General features: G+C 46.6%; 1 protein-coding gene across 1 annotated transcript; it reads left to right on the forward strand.

The window, feature by feature from the left end:
- Window positions 1-23,644: 23,644 nt before the first annotated feature.
- Window positions 23,645-25,154, forward strand: LOC149326838 (uncharacterized). Its single transcript, XM_089562969.1, has 4 exons — window positions 23,645-23,998; window positions 24,422-24,482; window positions 24,541-24,706; window positions 25,034-25,154. The coding sequence occupies exons 1-4, from the start codon at window positions 23,645-23,647 to the stop codon at window positions 25,152-25,154; spliced, it is 702 nt and encodes a 233-aa protein (XP_089419095.1).
- The last annotated feature ends 629 nt before the right edge of the window (window positions 25,155-25,783 follow it).

A 25,783-nucleotide genomic window follows, 5' to 3' on the forward strand; every position in this document is an offset into this window, starting at 1 on the left:
AATAGTGCAAACTGTGCTGCTCCAGCGAGTTCTCTGGCCGCATATTTCGTTTCCGTGCATGTGGCCTGCGCTTTGCAGTTGCGTTAATCTGGCTGCAGTCCCTTACTCGCCCACTTGAGGCACAACTTATGGAAGTGGTCAATAAAAATCTCCGGTAGTGCTGCCACTAGGTGTCGCTGCTAGCTGTCATGGGGCCCGAATAGGTAGCGGGGCAATACGCCTTATCAATTAGCGACCTTTAAAATTCCGTCATTCGAAATTTCGGATTCTTCGGAAGTGAAATGCTGTACCGTTCTTAATTTGCTGCACTAGACATCGCGCGCACAAAGATAACAAATTCTGACACAGCTTTCAAAGCGAGATTTGCCCAGACGCTTTGAAGCAGGTTTCTCTGCGCACCATGCTTTTGCGCGTCAAGAGCATATGTCTTCTCAAGCCATCTTAAGCTTACAGGTAAGTATTCTCATTTTATGCTACACTAGACGACATCTTTTAATGAAAAGGCATTTAGACTTCGACAATTCTTACTCAAACTGAAGAATACCTTTTGGTCACATTCATGGCGTATAGGATATTATGAACAGAGTATGAAATGAGGTGCAGATGCAGTGTGCATTTTAATCGAACCTTCCAACCGTTTTTATAATTTGAAGAGAGGGATGAGTCAGATGGTTGATTCATGTTGAATGGTACAATGAAAGAGCACTGACGGACGGGACGGAAGAGGAAAAGACAGACACATGCGCTCTTCTCCCGTCCCATCCGTCAGCGCCGTTTCGTCTTACCATTTTATAATCAAAGATGACAGTAACTTGATTCTTTCTGTGAACTCCTTTTTTTTCGAAATACTGCAAACATGTTGTATGCCAGGCCTAGAGAGGGCAAAACTGTATGGTATGATTAAAGGTATAACTGTTTGTGGCAATGGGTCACTTAAGCAGCATCGAGTGCTTTGGCTATCACGTCGCTTAGCAGACACAGGCATTGTACTTTGTTTCAGCATCACATATCGATCAACCTACCCCTATGAATACAATGCCACACCACTAGAGAATCTCCCACGCAAGGTACTGCTTTTTAGTTGTTTATGTCCTGTTCACATGACCACATATGCTCAACTGATCACTACACTTTACGTTCATATACCACAAAACATCCTCCTACCTCTCCTGGCGCCCCCGTGCAATGAAAAAGAGCAAGGACCTATGCCTGAATGCCTTCTATACGGCAGTAACCCACAAGGACAATTGCCGTTTTAAAGCAAATGTCTAACAGAGGATCGTGGAAGCAACCCATAGGGTAGCATCTCTGATTTTCGCTCTTTTTGCTCAGCATAGAAAACCCTTGCCTGGTAACGAAACCAGAAGTGTCCTGAGGTAGCTATTTGCCCAGAAGAAGTAACTGCCTTTTCAATCGCCATCAAAGACCCTTATTAAACGCTGCGACATACTGCTTAATTTGAGATGGTAAGAGAAGTCATCAATTACATGGGAACAACATGTGTTCAGAACGACTGCGAAATAAATGCTATTAGATTCCTTGAGTTGCTGGCCCTCTGTCAGCGCTCTACCTTTGTAGAGATAATGATGACTTGTGGATCGAACGACGAGGAGATTCATCGGTTCCTGCGTTGCACCAATCTTCAGTCACCTTCTACTAGCTCGTCGCGACCGTATACTGGAACAATGATCGAAACTTCTTATTGGGCTAGCTGGTGCATTTTGAACCTAAGAAAAGCAGTAGCGCTGAAGCATGTAACCACAGAAGAATTAAGAATAAGATCGAAGTGCTGGCTGTCAACTGAATGGTACTGATGGAAGGCACAGACCTTTGGCATGTGCAACCAAACTGTCGAGGGATTTTTTGAAACGCGGCGTGTCGACAGTGGTGTGTCGGACAGCCGAGCGCCGTGCGTGCCAGCCCCGCGTTGCGCGTGTGCGCGTGCGAATGGTGTGTGCGAGGCAGGCACGAGGAGCGGAGAGCTGACGCATCAGTAAACCGAGGTGTAGAGGAAGACACCGCAGCAGAAGTCTGGTCATTCAAGCGTGGAAGTGGCAGCTGCTGGACTTTGGGTCTGTGCTGCCGGTGACTTCCCTTGAATCATCGACAAAGACCATTGAGTCCCATTCAAGCGTGGAGGTGGCAGCGGTCGGACTTCGGGTCCGTGCTGCCGTGGACTTTGCTTGAATCAACGACGAAGGCCTACTGCGTCCCTTTCGAGTTTGGAAGCGGCAGCACATGGATTGAGGGTCCTTGCTGCCGAGGCTTCCATGAATAGGCTGCATAAGCCTACGGTGTTTTTAAACGCCATCGACGGTACCTGGCTATGGTTTTCCTGATGCAGCTGCCCAGTTCTTGGGGGCGGCTGGTAGGAGTTCATCAGCGTCTAACGTGTCCAACTCCGCTCCTCATCTCCTGGCTCTCTACCACTGCTTCCCTGGACGCAACGCCAGTGACGCATTGCAAGTCATCAACCCGCGTCTGTGCTGCCTGCAAGACATTCCCGTTCCACCTGGGACGCTTTGTAGCCGGTGAACTCTTTCCTTTTATCCGCCGCCGCGGTGGCTCAGCAGTTATGGTGCTCGGCTGCTGACCCAAAAGACGCGGGTTCGATCCCGGCCGCGGCGGCTAGAATTTCTTTGGAGGAGAAATTCTAGAGGCCCGTGTACTGTGCGATGTCAGTGCACGTTAAATAACCCCAGGTGGTCGAAATTTCCGAAGCCCTCCACTACGGCGTCTCTCATAGCCTTAGTCGCTTTGGGACGTTAAAACCCCATAAACCAAACCTTTCCTTTTATCCATAGTGTTGTACGCGTGTCTAGTGTGTTTTTTCTTCGTGTTTTCGTTTTTTTCTATTGGCTCCTTTCCTTTAAAGTATAAGCACGGCTTCGTTTTGTTTTGTTTGATTCGTTTGTTTTCTTCTTCGAACCTGCACGCAAAAGCGCTCCCCTTCAGCACTCGGGCACGCGTCACCCAATTCGCGACTACCTTAAATAAGGCGAGGAATAGGGGTGGAAAGGGGGAGACCAAACTATCGCTAATGATAACAGCACGCGCAAGAAAGCAACCAGAAACACAAAAACTTAAACTTGAGCTGCTTCGAAAAAGTAGACCTCCGCTGCGAAGAGTTATAATGACAGAGAGCTGAGGCAGCTGCTGCTTATGTTTCCGGGTTGGCATGCGTAGGTTTGTCGCTACTCTTACCTAGACTCCTAGTTTCACTCATCCGAGACACGCAATCTCTAAACTTACCTGCGCACCGAGATGTGCGTAATTGTTCTTTAATTGACTTAATCTCGGGCGTGTTCCCCCAGGCGCTCGTTGATGCAACGCCTGGTTTCACCGTGATGAACCTTCCCGCACGTTACGGGAACAGCTTAGACCACACCTGCTGAACACCTTACGAACGAGTGTCATGTCGTATCTGACATCCAAGTTTTTTGGAACCGTTTTTTTTTGGGTGCATTTTTTGGACACCACATGACACTCTGTTCGTGAAGTGTTCAACAGGTGTACTATATACGATTCCAATGATGTGCGTGCAGATTATGCGGGCGAAACCGGGTGTTGCATAAGCGAACTATTGGGGGATATTTTCATTGGACCGAGGTTCGACTCGATATAACCACGCAGTAGCAAACGTCGCCACAGGCAGAAAGCGGCAGTAAGAAAACGCTTGGAACAATCGGGTGCCCACTACACCACAGCAAGACAGACATTGCTATCAGGAAAGCGTGCGACAGTGCGACAAGTCCAGTGCAGTCCTCGCAAGGCTTTCTACCTGTTTCGATACTGCGCTGTCGCCTTCCTCATCGGCAAAATACTCCTCTCTGCTCGAGGATTCACTGGGAACGGCATACTGGTTTTCACTGTGTGTGCTCTCCTTAGATGCAGTTACATTGGAGATTTCACACTCAGTGCCACTTGGCCACCCTTTCTTGTGATCTGCACTGCAACGTTCAGATGTGTTGCACTGGGACTTCTCTATAGAGGTCCGAACTGCTTCTTCGTCCTGAGGCGGCTTCCTTACTGCACACTCTCACTGAAGCGTCAGGTTGGCCTTCTCTTCCGTGCATACTACCTTGGTAGTAGGTACACTTTCACTTTCCTGAGGAAGAGACACTCCGGTCTGGCCTTCACTCTCTGTAATCTAAGCTGCAGGAACGGGCTGTTCCAGAACCAAGCTCTGACCTGTAGAGCAAGCTACAACCTCTTCTGTGGTTGTTAGAGAATGGGTCTTTCCGCTCTTCCTCCCGACATCTACGGTGTAAAGCTCCACTGCCTCCCTGACGTTCTTCAAACGCCGAACTTCAGCAAAGCTTCCTCGGAATGATTGCTTCATTTTTTTCAAAAGCTCTTTCGGCCGCTTCTTCTCTCCTTTTCCGTTTTCTTTCTTCTTTTTACCGTTTCATATGCCTCTCCTTCTCAGCGGCTTCTCTAGCACGCTGTCTTTCTCTCGCAGCGGCTTCTCGAGTGCGCTGTCTTTCTTGTTGTTTTCTCTGCCATTCTCTCTCTCTCTTTCTTCTTGTCTCCTTTGCCATTCTCTTTCTTCCTCTTCTAGAACCTCTTTCCATTTCTGCTACATCCACTGAACAAGTTCCGCTTTCTTTAGACCACCTTACTCAACTATCTCCTCGAGATTCATTTTGAGCCTGAACTATTCAAATCCAGCACATAACCTCGGCTCTGTGAGCCTGTTCTAACCGCTTCAGCGTGGCACTTCACAATATCGCTCTGCGGCTAACGCTCGTTTATGACCTCTTCGCAAACTCCTTCCAACTCTTTCTCCGTTCTCTGTGCTTACAAAGCACCAAACGTCCTGTCCGCGGACACCAGTATAAATGTGACCAGTTCGCGCACTTTAGCATGCGTTCTCAGACACCCTTAGAGCGCGTGGGGGGTAGCGGTCTCGGACACAAAAAAGATGCCTTCGACTCAGCGTGGAAAGCTCAGCAGAGACCAGCTACCAATTGACAAGAGGTTTGGTCGTTTGGTGCCCAGCTTTTCCCGGCCGCAGGCCAGAGAATGAGTCGGAGCCAAAGGTTCACAAACAAAACAAACTTAGTTCAGGAAGAGGGCACAGTGGCTGAGAGAATAAACACGAGTTAATGACATCCTAGCCCAAATCAGGAGGAAGAAATGGGCTTGAGCAGGGCATGTTATGCGAAGGCAAGATAACCGCTGCTCTTTAAAGGTAACGGAGTGGATTCTAAGAACAGGCAATCGTAGCAGTTGGCGGTATAAAGATAGGGGGCCGGAGAAGATCAAGAAGTTTGCGGGGATACGGGGGTCGCAACTGGCTAAGGACAGGGTTAATTGGAGAGACATGGGACAGGCCTTTGATCTCCAGTGGGCCTAGCCACGCTGATGATGATTAGGCTTAACGCCCCAAAGCGACTTAGGCTATGAGGGACACCGTGGTGGAGGGCTCTGGATAATTTCTGCCACCTGAGACTTTCTAGCCTGCAATTACATTAAAAAATACACGGTCATTATCATGTTGCCTCCACCGAGACGCTATCGCCGCCTCCGGGATCGAACTTGGGCCTTTCGGCTCAGGAGTAATCAGCCACCAGGCCATCTTTGAAGTCCAATCAAATGTTACGTATACTGTATTTACACGTATAAAATGCTAGAGCAAGTATAACGATGTGGCAGATTGAGACCTTGAGAAAAGGAAAATATCCATATTCCCTTTAAAATGCGATAGCAGTTCCTTCAATACAATTATAGCCGAGGCGGCGAAAGGGGCTCGCAAAAATGGCGAGTCAACTGATACGGCCATATTATTGCAGAGGCAGAAGCTCACAAGGCTGCGCACTTCTTCCATCGGAGCAAAGCATCTGACCCATTAATGCACGAAGACCACCATGCATTAGCAACCGCCTTCATGCCCGCGCCACCACTGTTAGAAATAAGTTTATTGCTGCCCACTACTGTGCCATTTTGCCCTTGGTTCATTTTCTAAAACCATTCAGCTGTTGCAGTAACTTCTCTTTCTCAAAGACCCGCGCCGCATTCGTTATGCGTTCATGCCCACTTTCTATTTAGCCCGAATGCGCCCGCTGGCAAGCCGCGCTGCTGCAAATGTGTAGAATTGTGGGCAAATAGCAGTTGGCGACACTCATTTGCAAGGTTTCTGTAGGCTTATTAACTGACCAACCTTCTACTTCTACTTTCCAGCCCAAAATTACAAAAAAAAATAATGAGCCATAATGCTTCCTCTACTCACAGTGGCATAAGATATGTAAACCTTAATATTTCAAGCTCTGAAGCTTACCCATTGGAATACACAGTCTATCGCAACAACGTTCCTAAACGAATATACAGTGGGCCTCTAGGTTGTGTTGATGCCAGTTCAGTGTCTATTTGGTGCGTGCACGCTAAGCGCAATTCTCCTTTGGATGCAACGCGTTCGCTCGTACTTGAACATTGAGAAACACGATGTGCCCGCCATCTTCGAATTTTCACTGGTGATTCTGTCGATAATGTCAAAGGAGCTAGCGCAGCACCTTTTTAGATTACTTCTTTCACGTGCCTTTCACATGCTTTCACATGCCTTGTCTGTACATCTTACAGAAGTCGTGTCCTCCAGAACGGCTGCAAGCAGAGCGATTGAAGCGGCTTTACAGACGGTAGGGTCTTGCCCGGCTCAATCTGTTGGCCTCCAGATGGTTTCAACCGTCCCGTTCATAGATTAGACTTCGCGTTACATACTAATCTCCCGTCTCTTAGCTGTCTACGCATGGTTCATAATCTACGCAGCACAGGTTTCTTCATATGATTCCAATGGGTGGCCTCTCATGTAGGTGTCATAGGCAACGAGGTGGCAGATAGCCTAGCCCATAAAGCGCTGTCAGGTTATGCGTCAAGAAATATTCCTCAAGATGGCAAGAGCCTTCTAGAAACTGTGCTCCGTCATTTGAGTACCCCGTGGAGCTGGCCCAAGAAGCCATTTGTGACCAAGGGGCTAAAAATAGTACAATCGCATTAGATGGGGCTCCGCTTGCACCTCTCTGCAGATGTGTAAGACGGACCTGTCATCGCCTCTTCTGTGTTGCACATTTGGTGTGTGCGGTGAATCTTATGTGCTGTCGAGTGTACAACGCGGAAGGGTGTTTGTTCGCTTCTCTCTAGAAGACAAGAGCCCCTCCTAGTTCACTTCAGGACATTATCTACCCGCGCGGAAAACAATCATTTAGGAAGGAGCGTGCACGCCCTCTTTTAGAGTTCTTGCAAGACTTGGATCTGGACTCCAGATGGCGACAGCAGGAGTTGACTTTCACTGTAATGGGCAATTTTGTTTATAGGAATTTTGATCAGTCATAAGTCAGGTATGTTCCTGATTTGTGCAACTCGTTTAATATTTTAGTGTCGCTGCGATGGAGCCATTGCCGGAAGAATCCGCAAGGCCAACCCCTCCTGTACTTTGCACCAACCTGATCTTCAGTTTTGTGCTAATTAAAAACGTTAGAGATCACGGCGGCACCAGCATTGGAGAAATGCCTAAGTATTGGCGATACCTTATCAATACAACAGTTAATTGGCTCAGTCATTCTAGTTCCATCAACTCCCCATTTGAGTCTTGAAACTTCGCGCCACGCTTCGTTTTTAAATTTGACGCCACGCGTTGGCTCCGCCCACACTTCCGGCCACCTGGTGGCACACTTCAGGCGTTTTCAAATTTGGCGCCACTTTTGCTCCACTCCGCCCCTTTTTGGTACATTTTTGACATTAACTAATTAACTTAATAACCTACCTCAACCACCCGATTTGCCGCACGAGATTTTTTGATGTTCTATCCTGTGGTACCAATCTTATTGGCATAAACCCATTCGTTCGGACATACCGTGCGCACAAGCTCAGCCCAAATTTGGACATATATGGCTGTAATTAATTATCTAATTAACCCAACTTAACCCCCCTATTTCCCATACGAGATTTTTTGATGTTCTATCCGATGATACATTCGTTTTCGCATAAACCTATTCGTTCAGACGTACTCGTGCATACAAGCTCTTGATGACACGAAACCGCAAACATAGCCATATAGTGCTTATGCATTAATAATTTTGAGTGGAAACAGCCTTACTGTGGGCTCGTTTTAAGGCCGGCTACGTTCACTAGTAAACATCCTGAGCCTGTCCCGTGCACTGTCCACTCTGGTTTCTGAACCAATCTTATTACAAGGCGGCTTTAACTTGCCAGGGATTACAAGGAACCACCACTATCAAGTTGAAGGTAGTCGTCCCGCACTTCATCTACTCCTGTGAACTTGTAAATGATTAAATGCTGCACCACTGTGGATTTTCCAACGAGTTTTGGGTCAAATGGTTGTAATACTTTAACTCTGTTCTTTTGTAATCCAAATGATCTAGTAGAGAACGTAGTAGCCACGCCCACGTCTGGAATTAGTGATCATGTAGAGAAGTAGAAGTGCCGAAGCAATGTCCCAGGAAAGTTGATATGTAAGAAAAGGGCAAATGCGACGCCGTAATTAGGGCGGTATATTCATTTTTCCCTGTTTTCATAGATCGCTCAAATTTCTGTCATACAGGCGAGATGTGGAAAACGTTGTCTCTGGAAGTGCAGGTTGCCGCGGGAAGGCTTATGTCGTCAAGCAAACACCCGGATAAGCCATGGATCAATAAAAGGCTGCGTGAGTCAGAAAAAAAGCTGTGGTTTACAAACAAATTCTGTGCACTCACGACTGAAGATCTCCGCTAAAATCATAAGAGGGATTTAAACGCGACAAATAGCTTGCAACTAACCTATCTGGCAAACAAGATAAAACCCACAAAAGCGAAGTATGGCTCTTTACCAAAATCAACAAAAAATATGTTTTTAGACGAGCTGTTAAGAACGGCGAAAATTTACTGAAAAACGACACAACACTAGCTATGTATCGCTGTATATTTTCGTCCCGTCTTCTCCGCTTCATGCTCGGATGCAGTCACAAAGCAGAAGGAACAGCTGCTGCATTGCCAGACATAGTTCTAACCCAACAGGACGTCACAGCGCAGCTGCTTTGTGATCTCAATGCGCATTCACTACCAGGCCACGACGGCATATCCAACCTTATATTGAAGTGTTGTGTGGATCACAGTAGTCCTTTTTGGTAACTTTATTCATCAAATCACTACAGTTCGAAAAAATTTCCTATGGATTGGAAAATGTCCAATACACAATCCTTTACAAAAACGTTACAGATCCCTGTGGCGACCCGCACTGGGGGAATGCGAAAGCATGGACGCCTGTTGCACACTTGTCGCCTCTCTCTGCTTCACTTGACATAGACGCCACGTCTACGACCGCATACGCGTCAACGCGCACGCAATGACGCAACGATATTCCGTACCATTCGACTCATAGCAAAGGAAAGCGCGCAGTCGACGGAACAAGGCAACGACTGACGCAAAGCGGAAGCGCCCGAAGCAACTTTCCCCAAGCCCGAACGAACTTTCTAAAAGGTTCATTCATCGTGCCACCGTTCACCCCACCCCACCGCGCCACCGCCATCTCCTCTGACGTCACGGTGACCCCATTTCAACGATACGGCATGTCCTCACGCCTTACCATGAGAAACAAGTTTTTTCGCCGCCACCGCCTTTGCAGTCATTGTATCACTTTTTTTTTCGGAAAATTCATTAATCGCCTCCAATCACTCCACATCAACCAAAGTTTTTCATTTCATTAACTAAGTTAAATAATCACTTTATGACTATTTCAAACCTTCATACGGCCTGGCTGTGTATTTTTGCACAATTTTGACGTCCACGGCTGTTTTGACGGTCACCACTCTATCGATGTGCCGGACTATTTCGACGTTTAATTGACTTCTTCGTCTCTAAGTGATTAATTAGTTACTCCACATGAAGAAAAATAAACTTGTAGCTACATTTTTTCATCCTCTATCACATGCGATTCTTTTAGTCATATGTCATCCGCGAAAGACGCAAGGCCTGCGGGCATGTTTTCTGTCCACTTTCTGCGCACTAGAAACCGCAGATATAGCCAAGTAATGCTTTCGCATTAAGAACTGTGATCGCAGCGAAGGGTGCAGTTACCGACCCATATGACTGACTTCAGGTTAGCCGCGAAACACTCGACCACATAATCTACTCTGCACTTACAAAACATCTTCATATTAAGTTCTTACACCAGCGCAGCACTGTTCTGGAACAGGGTTGTGTGCAATGCAGCAGAGTTTATTCACGTCAATGCCTTGGGTATTGACAATTGTTTCCAAATGGACGGAATTTTGCCGGATTTTAAGAAGGCCTTTGAGGTTGTGCCGCACCACGTTCTGCAGAAGTTACCCTTTCTTGGTCTTCCAGACTGCTTATTTGGCTGGTTAAAAGATAACTTAAGCGGACATCAGCAGCAGGTGGCTATAAATGGTGCGTCACGCCATAAATGCTGCGTATGTTTTATCTGGAGTGCCAAGGTTTCTCTTCGGATTCCATCCATATTCATCAATGATTTACCAGTCGGTCTGAGGTTCATTATATCAGACTATATGCTCACTGCGTTTGGTATTTCTTTGTCATGTGGCTAGTTTATTTGATTTGGTGAAAAACTGACCTTGATAAGGTTGCTGACTGCTGCTTTAAGTGGGGAAGGATATTAAATGTATCCAAGCGTTATCATGTGATTTTTACTAAGAAACAGAAAAAATATTGGATTGTACGTGTTAAACCATGAAACTATCCAAACTTTAAAAAAGGTAGAACATCTTGAAATCACGTTAACACCAAACCTAGACTGCACAGCCTACATTGACATGATAACTCTCAAAGCGTTCCGTATTTGTTTTTAAGCATGAAATGCTTTTAGCTCCCGTTGTCGGCTGTGTGGTGACGTCACGCCGAAACCGAGAGCCATCATCCGGGCACTGAAATCCACTCATCCGGGGATTGAATTCCACTCATCCGGGCTCTGAAACGAGAACATCCGGGCACCGTACAAGATTCAACGAGATTCAACGAGACTCCCTAAGCCCTCCTACGGGACCGGCATACAAGCGCCGGTTGCTCTCCAAACAAGTCACAAAAAATAACTGCTGCCAGTGTCTTCTCAATGTTTATCAAGATATCAGTCGAGCTGTGCATTTGATAATGCACGGAATTATAATTTCCGATTTCTAATAACACGTGCAAAAAGCACATACATGTCACAATACACTTCGTTGTCATACGTGATCTGTTAGGGGCTTTGAGAGAAGGCCGCTTAGAGAAAGAGGGGAGCTCCAGGGCGAGAAGGGCTTTCGGCTGAAAAACTGCTTTCGCGCGCTCCCCAAGGATGGCGCTGCGGTCCAACACTCACGCATGTAAAAGACCGGCCGCAGGGCCTTAATGCCTTTTCCCCCTCTGGCAGGCAGATGTATACACGCTCGCGGAGTATTCGAACGCGCTGCATATACATACTTGTCAGGCCTGCGTCTCGTCGTGTCCGCGTACGCTTCTGCATCGTCCTGGGTTTCAATGCCGCCACCGTAACAGCTGCTTAAGCCGAGCAACGGAGCCTGTGTTAGGCCCGTAAACATTTCATGCTTACTCTACTCTAGGTTACGGGAGAGGTATTTTTTTTTTCAGAAGAAATTTAAAAGTTCTTTTCGGGAACTGAAAATTGCATGGGACAAATGTCAGGCAAGTCTTGGAATATGCTTGCGCAGCTTTAGTCCCTTTCACCGGTACTCCGATAGGCAAGTTGGAAAGGGTACGAAACGCGCGCAAGGTGTATGGCCAAGAAGTATATCTTTGGTATAAAGAGCTAAGAAATTGGCGACAGTATTGGGTGGAAGACTGTCTATCCGGAAAAAAATCTGCAGGCGAAAGTTTTGCGTAGTATATACAATGATTGCACCAGTAATAATGAAAGCAGTTATCTAAACCAGCCACACTACATATCAGAGAGAGTAGAGAACGCAAAAATGATTTACAGCAATCAATTCTGTATTGTTATCTTCAAGAATTCGTTTCGCCTAACACAATTCTTTACAGGGATCATCTTCCAAATGATGCTGTTTGCGCACCTAATTTCCAAAAACTACTTGAAGGTGGAACTTGATGAATCTTATATTACGTTATCGTTGATACTAACTAGTTGTGAATCATTCCTTGTTTTCTTATCTTGTGCTACTTGATGACATCTTCCTAATACCTTCGTTACGTGTGACATTATATGCAGTAAATCTCTAAAAAAATACCTAAAGGGCACTGTACGTACTTTAAACAAATAAATAAATTATTTGCTTCAGGGAAATCGTAGGAAGTTTTATAAATGAGCCCTGGGAATTAAAATTATTGTCGAACTTCATTCCCGAGGTAAAGATGAAACTGGCGTAAAAATATGCTTTGAGGCAAGGGAACTAATTTTACTCGCAACTTACTTTTGGTGCTGACGCGTGACACACAAGAGCGTTCGAAGCACATGTTTAGTTTACACGAGCTTAGTTAGCTACGACACTTCGAGTTGCCTTCCAGGGCACAAGTTTGCCTGCCACTCTCTCATAACTTCAGCAAGTTGGGCTAAGGTACCGTCGGCAGGTCAGACAGCATCAACCCGACAGCGGGGTGGGTTGACTAAATCCCAGGTCTTCTTCGGAAACGACAGTTCTTATCTTTTATCCCTGGGATTCCGTATTTGCATGCCGAAGGCACCAGAACATGCCCTCGGGATTCGCCGATTTCTTATACCTGCAGATATGATTGCTTTCCTGTCGCACATTCGAAAATAAATTCCCTCAATATTTATGGAAAAATAAACCTTCCCCACAAGTTACACTCGCTTGAATTGTCAAGATGGGTGGAAAACGAGGTCTCAAGTAAAGATTTAGGAACAAAACATTTCCTTTTTCAGGCGAAAAATATCCCTTAAACAATAGAGAAATTCAAGAAAACTTGCGTAGATTAACACGAGGCGGAGGGAGAAACACGCACACACACACGAGCGCAATTCCTTCGCATTCGATAACCCCCTTCCGTGTTCCTGGCTTCTGGGCATTTCCGCTTAGTTCCGGTATGAATTGTCATGTGCCTATCACTGATGCTATACTTTCTGCACCGATGTGCTCCCACACTTGTTGCACTAGATATTGTACGCTTGCGCCCTTCCTGCTTCATAAGGGGTTGTATCGTTTTCGAGCATACAGTTGCAGGTTTGCGTCCGTGTGTGTGTGCGCGTTTCTCCCTCCACCTCGTGTTAATATGCGCAAGTTTTGCTGAATATGTCACTACACCAACTGGCGTAACGTTCTCCTCTACAATAGAGAAACATCGTACTTCAATGTGAGTCAAAAATAAATTGCTATGAGAAAACATTTTTATATTAGAGCGCGAGCTCCACTGTGCCAAGTTTCGTCGAGGTCATCGGGTGTTGCAGTTTGACCTTCAGCAGGAGGAGAGCTGGAGGTCAGGCTATGACGTCAGATCACGTGAGTCGCCGCAGCTGCAGGCACCACGCCACTGCCCCAACCGCGGACAGCCGACCACAGCTTCACCAGATGTGGTCTTGTAAATATTGCATGTGGCTTGGCGTTTGTTTAAAGAAGGTGAAGGCGCTCTCGAATGCAGTTTGGCCACGGATGAGAGCGCGGCTGGCAGTGTGCTTGAAACGCCTGCGAGGACTGTACTGCAGACAGTAGGCTATGTCTGATCTTCCGGCTAAAATGTTACGACGTGCTGCTTCGTTACAGAGAAGACGAGAAGCTAAGCGTGCTAAGCCAGAAGCCTAAACTGAGGAAGAGCGTGGGAACCGACTCGCTAACTGGCTGTTTTAAATCGTGAGAGGAATCAGTGGAGAGCCCAAGCTGCTGCGTCGGCGAGTAATTGTGTAACATTGCATGACAATCCAGTCTAACCAAGCGTCTCCAAGTCTAATGGAGCTTTCGCTCTCTCTTATTTGGTTTAGGGGAGTCAAACCTCTGCCATTTTTTCATTTCAAAACTTCTGCGCAAAAAGTGCTGTTATGTTAGTTATTTTCGGAAAGCGTTGGCGACATTCGTGCTTCATTAGCTTAGTGAACTATGCACTGTATCAAACATTTTTTGAACCCGAATAGGACAGTTTAAGGAAATGAAAAACCAATTCTGAAGCTGCAGGATTTTGTGCGTATTAAGGCGTAAATTGTATGCTGACACGGTTGAAGTGAAAATCCAAACTGCTGCTCATGGAATATCTAGCATGATTGTAATTACGCTCAGTGGTTTTCATGAGACCTGTTTTCCGTTTGCCGCCGCGGTGGCTCAGTGGCTATGGTGCTCGGCTGCTGACCCAAAAGACGCGGGTTCGATCCTGGCCGCGGCGGCTGGAATTTCTTTGGAGGAGAAATTCTAGAGGCCCGTGTACTGAGCGATGTCAGTGCACGTTAAAGAACCCCAGGTGGTCGAAATTTTCGGAGCCCTTCACTACGGCGTCTCTCATAGCCTTAGTCGCTTTGGGACGTTAAACCGCATAAACCTAAACCTAAACCTGTTTTCCGTTTAGGCTAGAAAGTAAAATGGTGTTGAAGGCCATCACCACCGGTGATTGATGTCCTGTAATGCCAGCTACACAACATGGCAGTGGCTCTGCTCAAAATTCTAATCTGCTTAGTGCTCATTGCTTCAGGGCTTCATGTCCAGCGTACTTTGATAAAAGTTTGAATGCTGGAATATTTTACAGTACTGTTATATGTATATTGAAGATAATGGCCTATTCTTCCGACGGGTATCAAAATCTTTCTTCTAAAGTTTTTCCATCGCTCGGACCGAGAATTTAAAACTGCCATAGCCAGCAGCCAACGATTTTGCTCAGATCAAAGACGTCAATAGTAATAAAATTCAAATACTCTATAGGGAGATCTGCGAATATGTTGATGTTGCAGCGAAATCTTTCAATATAAAAAAAATCTGTTCATAACCTTTCTCGCTGACAAAAGTTTTTGTCCTCAATTGTTCGATGTAATCCTCAGACGACCTGATCGTAGGCGGCGCCGGCGCTTCTAATATTTCTTCGGGCTGCGGAAAATCTAACGCTAGTTCGCCTAATTCAGTAAGTGCAATACATCCCCGTTACTCCATATACAGAACAATGCTTTTTGCCGTGCCAGTGAAGCATACAGAGGAGTCAGGTGCGCAGGCATGCTGTTCTAGTGAAGGTGCTCTACCAGAATTTCTTAGATACTATACGTTGCCGCAGTAAATATAAAAATGTGTTAAACATCTTGAGTCGATAGACAATATTAATGCAGAAAGTTTAGACTGAGTCGATAAATAATACTGCAGAAAGTTTAGTGCAAGTTCTTTGTTTTTTACTTCATGAAGCAACCTGCTACTCGGCGACTACAGGTGTACACACAAGTAGCGCTTCCGCTGTTTAATGCGACGGCTCTGAAGGCATGTGAAATATCTTCCTGAATAGCCAAAGTAGGAAGCCTATGATAGCCAACATGTAGCCACTATCATATAACTCTAGGGAGACTGCTGCCTATCTCGCAGTTTGCCCACACAGCTTTGATTCCAAGATTATCTCACTTCTACTTTTTACCTTTACTCTTGGCTCGATTTTAGTCCACTGCGACACGTTTACTGAGCTGATGCGAGGGTCGACAAAACTGCGTCCATCATTCTCTGAAATGTTGCTGGAGCCGGCCACAAACCGAAAGACAGGACCTTGAACTCTTAAAGGCCATCCGGCGTCACGAACGCTGTCTTCTCGCGATCCCGCTCGTCAACTTCGATCTGCCAGTAACCGCTTTTTAAGTCCAGCGAAGAAAAGTAGTGCGCGTGCCGCAGCCAGTCAAGAGAGTCGTCAATGCGTGGTAGCGGGCAGACGTCTTTCTTTGTAACCTGGTTAAGCTTCCGGTAGTCAACGCAAAATCGCAGACTACCATCCTTCTTCTTAACCAAAACCACAGACGAAGCCCACGGGCTCCTGATGGCTGAATAACACCATCCTGCAGCATCTCTTGGACTTGTTCAGTTATGGCGTCACGCTCCCGCAATGAGACATGGTATGGGTTTATGGGTTTTGTCGAATTCATCGGGTACTGTAGTCTGTTATGATGCGGTGCTTAGCGAGAGGCGTCTGTTTGACTGCCGACGGAGACGAGAAACAGTCTCGAAACCGATGCGGATGGCCGACTAGGCTTTTCCTATCGGTTGGGGATAAGCCTGGGTTCACGTCGAGGATCAACTGAGGTGTGCGACAAGTGGACGTTTCGCTCTGGAGGGAAAGGCAGTCATTAATTTCGGCAATGCCCTCGAAGTATGCGACCGCAGTGCCCTTGACGACGTGTTGCCGTTCTGTCCCGAAATTCGTTAGAAGGACATCTGCCAGGCCATTCCGTAGCGTGACGATGCCTCTCGCGAGGCAGACCCCATGAGAGAGCACAAGCGCAGTGTTCTGTTCTGCTATGCCGTCAGCACTGCACCGGTCGGCACAGATGACGGTAGCGAGGGCACGGGATCACGGAGGCACGGTCACATCTGCGACGATTATGCGCAGGGCCGCACTGCGTGGTTCCGTGTCGGCTGAAATGCTCTGTACCATGTGACACCACTCTCGCGCAAGAAGTCCATTCAAAGGATCAGGTGTTTGCAGCAGTGCGGCAGAACAACAAAAGTGCCAACAAAAGCAGAGTTGGCAATGGCGACTCGAGCAGTGCACCTTCCGACAGGCGGCATGACGTCACCGCCAGCAGTACGAATTTGAGGTCCATCCCATTCTGTCTTTACCTTGCTGAGGCGATCCGCGAGGTGCTTGCTTATTATCGAAGCGTCTGCGCCTGTATCGACTAAAGCAGTCACTGGGTGCCCGTCAACGTGAAGGCGGAGGTCGGCGCTAAAAAGTGCACCGGTTTCAGGAAAATTCGGTATCACAGGATCAGGCTGCGGCGGCATCGGGATCTCGGCATCGCGCTCCAGCGGCATTCAGGGGTCTTCGTTATATCTGCTGTCAGCAAGCTTCCCCCTGAGGTCGCCGCTTTCAGTTTCCCCGGCGCGGGCATGGAGACCGGCACCACAGTTCATCTGAGAAAGCCTGGCGGCTGGGCGACGTGATGCGTGCGGGAGACGGGGATCGTGGTCGGCGGGTAGAGGTGGTGCCGTGGGCAGCAAGGTATTCCTGTATTTCGTGGGGTCGCTCACCGAAACGGGGACAGGGAGCGTCACGTGGGAAACCCTGGAGTCCGATTTCACGGTAGCGGCAACGGCGATACAGGTGGCCGCTTCCCGGCAATGGTAACTGAACGGCTGCTGGTCAGAAGTGCGCCAAGCAGCCGCCTTCCGGGCCGGATGACGCATGGCAGGTCTTCGTTCGGGCCGCTGGTAGAATGACGGTGGCGGAGCGTTTTGGCGGCGGCGGGTGGTACGGCAAACGTTGCACAAGTGGCAACTCGGAGTTACGGAGAGCCGCGGCGTAGCTCATGGGGCGTGGCTCCGCCATGAGTGGAGGAGGCGGTGAAAACGCTCCGCGAATCTCGCCGCGCACGACTTCGGTAAGATCCGCAGCCGTCGGAACAGACGAGGCAAGGGTCAGTTTCTGGAGCTCTTCAGGGACCACCGCGCGTATGACCTCACGCAGCGATGAATTGCCGCTGGACACGCTCAAAGAAGCCGAACTGGCGCTTCGCTCACCGCACAAGGAGTCATTTCGGCGGCACCGCTGCTGCAAGGCCCGCTCAATGGTGGTCGCCACTTTGATGAAGTCGACTACAGTCAGCGGGAGATTTCGGACCAAACCAGCGATGAATTGGTCCTTCACACCTTGCATCAGGTGGCGGAGCTTCGTGGATTCAGCCATATCTGGGTCAGCGCGCCAACAAACGGGTCACGTCCTCGGAGATCATGGCAACCCTCTCATTAGGGTTTTGTACACGAGCGTCCGGAAGGGGCCGCGCACTATCCCGGCAGTCCTTGCTACCAAAGGCGTCCCGGACCTGCTAGCGGAAGGTATCCCAGATTTGGATATCGACCTCCCTGTTCTCGAACCATGTATTGGCTCCGTCTTCTAGGGCGAAATACACGTTCCGCAGATTCTGCGCAGGGCTCCACTGGTTGAAATCGGCGACCCGCTCAAAACTGGTCATGCCAGTCTTCAACGTCTTCGAAAGTGACGCCATCCCGGTCAAGAAATCCTTCAAAGTTCCTTCAGGGAGCCAACAGGAGTCTTGACTGTCACTTCTACATGCACCTGAAGGTCCTGAAGGAATCTGCATGGATGCTCTGTTTGCAATGGCGCGACTCTGACGGGGCTGAAGGCATCTCCATTAGCAGCTGTGGTTGTACCGGCGCGACTCTGAAGTTGCTGAAGGGATCTCCGTCAGCACCTCTGTTTGTACCGGTGTGACTCTGACGGTGCTGAAGGCATCTCCATTAGCAGCTCTGTTTGCACCGGCGCGTCTCTGAAGGTGCTGAAGGGATCTCCGTCAGCACCTCTGTTTGTACCGGCACGACTCTGACGGTGCTGAAGGCATCTCCATTAGCAGCTCTGTTTGCACCGGCGCGTCTCTGAAGGTGCTGAAGGGATCTCCGTCAGCACCTCTGTTTGTACCGGCACGACTTTGAAGGTGCTGAAGGTATCTCCATTAGCAGCTGTGGTTGTACCGGCGCGACTCTGACGGTCCTGCAGAAATCTGCATGCAGCTGCTCTGTCTGCGGGCGACGTTAGCTTCGACCGTCACCGGCATAGCTGCGAATCGCTTCGGGAAAGTTATAATACTGGCAAGAAGCTTAATTGTACGTTTTAATCGGTTTGTGTAGCACACATCTTGTAGTACCAGCACAACCGCTCACCGGTGGAGATTTATTTGGCCAGAAAGCAGCTTACGAAATTAGCGGGGACATAGCTGAAACACACGTACGTATGCTCAAACACATACAATATTCGTGCAAATTGCATGATTCTTGCAAGCACGCATTAAGTATATGTGAGCTGCGCGCCCTTCCGATAGTGCCTGAAAATTATTTTCACGGAGGCCATGAATCGCTCTCGATCATAAGCTTAGCTTTCAGGGATCATCCGTCCGGCTTCACTCGATCCTGGCTCATTTTCGGCAAAACTGTACACATATCATATATCAATATTGGACGGTAAACGTTGTCTCGTAGTGAGCTTGACAACTGATGCGTACCAACCAAGCGGTTCGCATAACTGAAGTACTTCTGCGTTTCGTGCGAAGCATATATGGCCAGAAGAGCAAGTTGCTGGGCTAGTTGGTGCTGTTGCATCGTGGTGGAGCAGCGCAAAGGACGGCACACAAGAAACAAGGAAGGACGTACACAGGCGCTGTGTACGTCCTTCCTTGTGTACGTCCTGTGTACGTCCTTCCTTGTTTCTTGTGTCCCGTCCTTTGCGCTGCTCCACCACGATGCGATATATGGCCACCCATGCAAAGACGGCCGGCCGCTATTCGGCTTTGCTGACTTTTCTTCCCTCGTCCTCGGCGCAGACGATTCCAGGCGCACGGCATAAACTACGGTCAGGTGAAAAAAAAATAGAAAACAAAACTTTCCGCCGAGGTCACAAAATGATTGTCACAAAACTCGGACTGCAATAAAAAAACTAAGTCGAGTTCATTTTTTTGTGACTAAAGAACCATTCATGAGTGAGACAACCCAGTTCTGACTGGCCAGGCTATTATTCCTGATCGATAAAGTGACCAAGAAGCCTGATAAAGGGACCAATAAGCCTTTAAATTATAAGTATTGTATATTGCTGGCAGTTCGAAGTGGGGCAGCTGGTAAACAGAAAGCCAGAGGTGTCTAAGAAAATGATTTCTTTCATATTTGCGAACGCAACATGTCCTTTATTCACTTTCTGCAGTGCACTGGAGCAATGTGACTGTTTCTGACAACAGATAACTTGCCAGCAATGCTATTGTTCTATAAAAGTTGAACATTGTTTTGTGAAAGCATTGAAAGATGAGTGTAGTCCATATTCATTGGCATATGTTTGGGTGATGCACGGAACGCTAAACGAGACGTGTATTGAAGCATACATACAATGTCGCAAATGTCAACTTTGCATGCAATTTTCTGGTGCATAAATTGCGGCCACAGCAAGCATGATATTTTACAACCTAGGCACTTTTTTTAAAAGACCGTTTTTTGGTCTTTCCAGAAATGTATACCTGCAGCATCTGCCATGCCAATATCAGCACAGTCTCACTCTTCCTCAAGCATGCTGCCTTGCATAAAAATATTAGCCAGTTCAACATCAAGTGTCCATATCAGCATTGCTGCAAGTTGTTCCGCAAGATCGGCTCACTTTATAGCCACTTAGCCCGTGAGCATAAGAGGATAAGGGATTCGGGTGAAACTGCTGGCATTGCTGTTGCAACACAGAAGGTTGACCTTGTTTGCACTGCGTATAATTGCATTCAAGTTTGCAACGATTACAAGTCGATTGTAGCCCATTTAAGGTGGCACATTCTTCAAGGCATGGAAGTGAAGTGCCCTTTTCCCAGATGCCGAAGGACATACAAGAACAAAGCATCATTTTCCTCGCATATTTCTCGTTTGCATGGGCGAAACATTCAATGCATGTCGCTTCCTCTTGCACAAACGTCGAACCTTCCATCAGCTGCAGTTGCTCACGACACAGATGTGTCTCAGTTGTACTTGCCAACAGTAGAAATGACATTAGCCATAGAAGGGGAGATATTAGACGGTCAAGCAGCTTGGTCCGAAGACGACGCAGGAAGCAGCAAGAAGGGTGTGAAGGAAGCATTTGCTAACTTGTACATCAGGCTACTCTCTGAATGTCATGTGCCTTCGCGCACTGTCCAGATTATTGCAGAAGCTATGCATGATATTCAGACTGCTAATCTCTGTGCAACTGCCTCCTGTTTGAAAGACAAACTCAAGAGTGCAGGTGTAGGCGACCAAGAAATTAACAAGATTGTGGATGATGTCGTTAAAGCAGATATAATCTCTAATCTGCACAAGCCACCTGACGGAACGTTTCGTTCCCAACATAGTCGCGCATCATACTTTGAGCAAGAACTGCACTATGTAGCGGCAGTTGCAATGAACCTAGGCAAGAACAGAAAGGGGATCAGTGCAGTTTTTCACTATGTGCCTTTGCTAAAAACCATTGAAGCTATGCTAGAGAACAAATCTGTAAGGGCAGATTGTGACAATCCACTACCTGCCACAAATGGTGCACTGGCAGATTTCACCGATGGCTTGGCTTTTCAGAATATTTTCCTTTTTCGTGACCACCCTGAAGCTCTAAAAATAATACTTTTTCAAGATGCATTTGAAGCCGTTAACCCTCTTGGGTCTGCAAAAAAGAAGCACAAATAGTTGGCTGTTTATTTTATGCTCGGCAACCTTTATCCTTGGAGACGGTGTTCAATGGAAACCATCAAGCTTTGCTTACTGTGCAAAGAAAGCGACTTTGTGTACTTTGGTCAGAGAAAAGTATTTTCACCACTGCTAGATGATTTGAAGAAGTTGGAAGCTGGACAGTTCTGCACTGCAAAGGGAGCCTATCTGATTGGAACAGTGGTTGCAATTCTTGGTGATAACCTGGGAAGTCATGGAGTAGGTGGATTTGTCGAAAATTTCAGCACAGCACAGCACATTTGTCGATATTGCCTAGCGGGAAGAGACAACCTTTTTTCGGCAGCAGCTCTATCAGGTGTCTTTGAGATACGGACAAAAGCCAGTTATGAAAGTTCTCTTCAGACGTTGCAGGACACCGAGAACATGGGTGCTGAAAACGGGATAAAGTTCAACTCATTATTCAATGAGCTTAAGTATTTTCACGTCTGTGCCCCTGGCCTTCCACCATGTTTAGCGCATGATCTCTTTGAAGGTGTTGTTTCTTTTGACCTTGCTTTGTATCTAAGCCATTTGGTTACTGTATGCAAATGGATTTCACTGAAAGATTTGAACCAACGGATATCCCGCTTCCCATTTCAATACAGTGACCTGAACGACAGATCATGTGAATTTCATTTAAAAAAGACACTCAGTGGTCATGCCGTCCAAAACTGGAACATGCTGCGCTTTGTTCCATTGTTTTTTCTTGGAAACATAGAGTCCACAGAGAACGAAGTATGGCAACAGGTTTTACTCCTTTCCGAGATAGTGCTGCTGATTACAGCGCCGACAATTCCCCGTGCAATGGTCATGAGACTTCAAGACGTTATTGAAGACTATATAACAGGAAGAGCAGCTCACTTTCCTGGCATTCCCATGAAGCCAAAGCACCACTACTTGCTACACTATCCTCATCTAGTGCTGCAGTTTGGACCTCTTGTCAAAATGTGGACGTTGCGCTGTGAAAGCAAACACAGCTACTTTAGAATGTGTGCAAGAAGTTGTCAGAATTATAAGAATCTTACACTCACGTTGTCTACTCGCCATCAGCTCTTCGAAGCATATAAAGGCTCTGGAAAAGACACTGATGCTTTCGATAATGCATCTGCATATGTGCCTGAACTTTATGATCCCGAAGTAAGAAGCCTTATAAGTGGGTCTCTTTTCGGCCAAGAGGCCATATTCACAGCCACCGAAGCTACTATTCGGAGTGTTTTGTATAGGACGAAAATGGTTGTCATAATTTCCCGAAATGAAGGTGTACTCGTCTTTGGTGAAGTTGTGCTCATTCTTTCCCAATGCAAAGAATATTTTTTTCTTTTGAAAACTCTCAGGACATCTTATGAGCCTGCAATGATGTATTACAACATTTTGAACACCGACGGTCCAATGAGGTGTATCAATGTAAATTCTCTCCTGAGCTATGCGCCACTAGTCCCGTACAAGCCTGCATGCAGCAAATATGCCGTTTTCGTTCTGAAACATGCTCCGCTGGATGTACTTTAATTTGAGCATCTGCTGTCACTTCACAATGATTGGTCTTTCCATCTCTGTTCGTTTCCCACTGGCAGGTTAAAGGCAATAGACCTGGAAAAGCTTATTGCTGAGTGGTTGCCCACTTTGGGCGTAGAAGACGTCCATCAACTGACGGCAAAACTGCGGGAATGTGGTGTGCAGTGCTTAGAGCATCTTCAGTACATCGAAGAAAACGACTTGATGTTTCTCAACCCTGTGAACAGGAGAATGCTTCTCCAGAGGATGAAGGCAATTACGTTTGTCCCACAAGCTCCGAGTTCATCAATGGACACAGAAGCCTGCAGTGTTGCTGCTCCGGAAGAAATGATAATTCCATGGAATGCGTTTCCAGCCCAGCTGATCAAGTCGTGTGAAGAAGGTAAAAGGCCACAAAAGCAAGATTTAAATGAAATAGTAAGAATCATGAGCAGCAAGATACTTGAGATCACACCGAAACCTGGACGGAAAGTTCTAAGAAGTGTCGCAAGTTAAATTATTGGGAGATACCCGAACAGCTTTCAGGATTCGCTTAACGGAACTGTCATCGCAAGTGGATTAGAAAGCTTACTCTGGAAATTGGAAAATTGTATCAATAACAAAAAGCGAGCAAGCTGCAGGCGCACTCGTTCTCCAAGTCCAGATGACTTGGAAGAACCACAACTGAAGAAGACAAGTGTGCGGAGAGACTCGTATGGATGCGTGTCTTGGGCGCCCAAGTTACCCGATGGAGAAACTACTGAACGGCAGGAGGAAAAGAAAGCTTCTTTACTGTAGCAGTTCAGGCTTTCATTTCGGAACGAAGTGCTTATCACTCGGCTGATGTCAGAAACCCACGCTTCACAGCGACTGCTGATCAACAAATCAAGAAGCATAATGGATATCAAGCAAAACTGGCCATTTCTGTTTGAAGAGTGGCATCTGAATTCGCACGTCAACATCCTGCTGGGCTTTAATATGTCAGACGCTTTCGACAAGAACCTGCAAACTGTTGGAAGGCAGCTTTTTCGATATGCCCACAGCCAGGTAAAAAGGGAAAATGTCAAAAAGTGCTTGAAGGAAATAGAGACATCCAAGACTGAGAGAAGGTCGGCTGCAGCTGAATACGAAGGCACCCCACTGCTGTTACTTGCTTTACTGGACGAAGAGGAAGACCTCTTCTACAAATTTTTGGAGGTAAGCGTTATGATTAGTTGAACTCTTGCATAAATGTCTACAGTAACAAGCCTTTATTAATTGGAATAATGAAGCCACAAAAATGCATGTCATCGCACTTATTTTGGTACTGCCATCCATGTTGTTCAGCCAGGCCGCTCGACTTTTCTGCGTGTCATAATCAAAGTATGTCCGCATTTTGAGCCACTTCTTTCTAGTCGACAGTGGATGTTGTTATGGAACTTCAGTAGCTAGAGAAGTAACAGATTAAAATTGTGCAGTGAACTACGTGATGTTTTCAGTTTTCTAGGCTTTCTCAGTGCTTCTATTCAGGCATTAACTTACATATTAACAATGCATATCTACATTGTGCGTTTACCATAAATTTAAATCAGCTGTTGTAAAGGCTACTGCTGTAACACATACTATGCCCTTACCATGAAGGAGACGGCTGCCGATGAGGACCTGGGAGACCTACCCTGCTCACCATTCATCTGTGCTAAAGGTAGTGCTTTTAATTTATGCAATGACAGTCACATCATAACAGTACCATATTTGTGCAGGATGTAGCTTTCTCACTGCGAAGTCCTTTACCGTCACCATTGACGGCCAGCCAGTTTTTGAGGCGTCCACTGCAGCGAAGGCCTTCAAGATGATGTTCGTGTCTCACTTTGCCTTCAACATTGAATACCAGTTCGATACGAGCCGGACCATGGAGTTCACCCAAAGGTAAGAACAGGCTCTGTTCTTTTGCCAATAGTTTTCTTTGGGTACTTTAGCTAACGTGAAGCATCTATTTTGTAGAACTGTGTGCTTCTTCCTAACAACAATTCAGTGAGCTGAAGAAGTGTGAGCCATTAAGAGCAACATTCCTGCGACGGGCCAAACAAAGGCTGATATTTTTTGATTGCATTCAGATTTTATTTGACTTTGGGGAAGAAAAGGGACTCCTTGAAGTGAAGGCCGCTACATGCAGCAGACAACGTGTCTCGAAATGAAAGTTGTATGATATAACTGTGGTCTTGAAAGTAAAGCCAAAACTGATTTGTTTTCCAGGGCCATCGCTGGAATAAACCCAGCCAGGGGCACGAAAACTGAGAAAACAGAGAAGAAACAGCACTCTCTCTCACCAAAGGTCGCCGCACTCATTAGGGCACTTGCCGAGTATGACTTTTAGTAACATTTTATTACTTCGCTTGCTGAATAAGACATTTAGCTGCATTTTAATCAATCACGAATGGAAATAAACGTTTCAATAGTTTTATTGCATCAGTATGGGCCTAGCATGGTCCAAGGTGAATTGAGGGTCCGCTACAAGAACAATGTAAACTAAGGAAAGCGAGAGTTGTACCAAGAATTTGTTTTCTGCTGCAAGTATGTCATCTGTAAAACAGTTTTCTGGACAATAAAGAAGGTGTAGAAAAAGCAACTGATATTTCCTGCTTTTTTATTGAATATTTCTGTGAAACAGCAAAAAAATAATTCCAACAATGCAGGAAAAATATATATGGAGAACAGAAAGTAATATATATTTTCTGCATTTTTCAGGAGCTTTCTGTGCCGTGAAACATATTTGTGTGAAATCACAGAAAGTTTGTGAGAACAAAAACAAATATTCACAGAAACTTTCTCTGCGGTGAAAACATATTTGTGTGAAATCACAGAAAGTTTGTGAGAACAAAAACAAATATTCACAGAAACTTTCTGTGCGGTGAAAACACATTTCCGTGAAATCACTGAAAACTTTCAAAGCACAAAACAGAAAATTACGGAATATTTCTGCACAATGAAAAAACATGTTTTCGT

This window comes from Amblyomma mixtum, chromosome 10 (assembly GCF_055824585.1).
Source record: "Amblyomma mixtum isolate Tamu chromosome 10, ASM5582458v1, whole genome shotgun sequence".
In the NCBI taxonomy this organism is placed as follows: Eukaryota; Metazoa; Arthropoda; class Arachnida; order Ixodida; family Ixodidae; genus Amblyomma; species Amblyomma mixtum.

Bases quoted from the DNA above. Each gene is read 5' to 3' on its own strand.
- LOC149326838 (XM_089562969.1), top strand. From the start codon at position 23,645: ATGTCAGAAACCCACGCTTCACAGCGACTGCTGATCAACAAATCAAGA. The intron at 23,999-24,421 runs GTAAGCGTTATG...CTTACCATGAAG, and splicing joins TCTTCTACAAATTTTTGGAG to GAGACGGCTGCCGATGAGGA. The intron at 24,483-24,540 runs GTAGTGCTTTTA...ATATTTGTGCAG, and splicing joins ACCATTCATCTGTGCTAAAG to GATGTAGCTTTCTCACTGCG.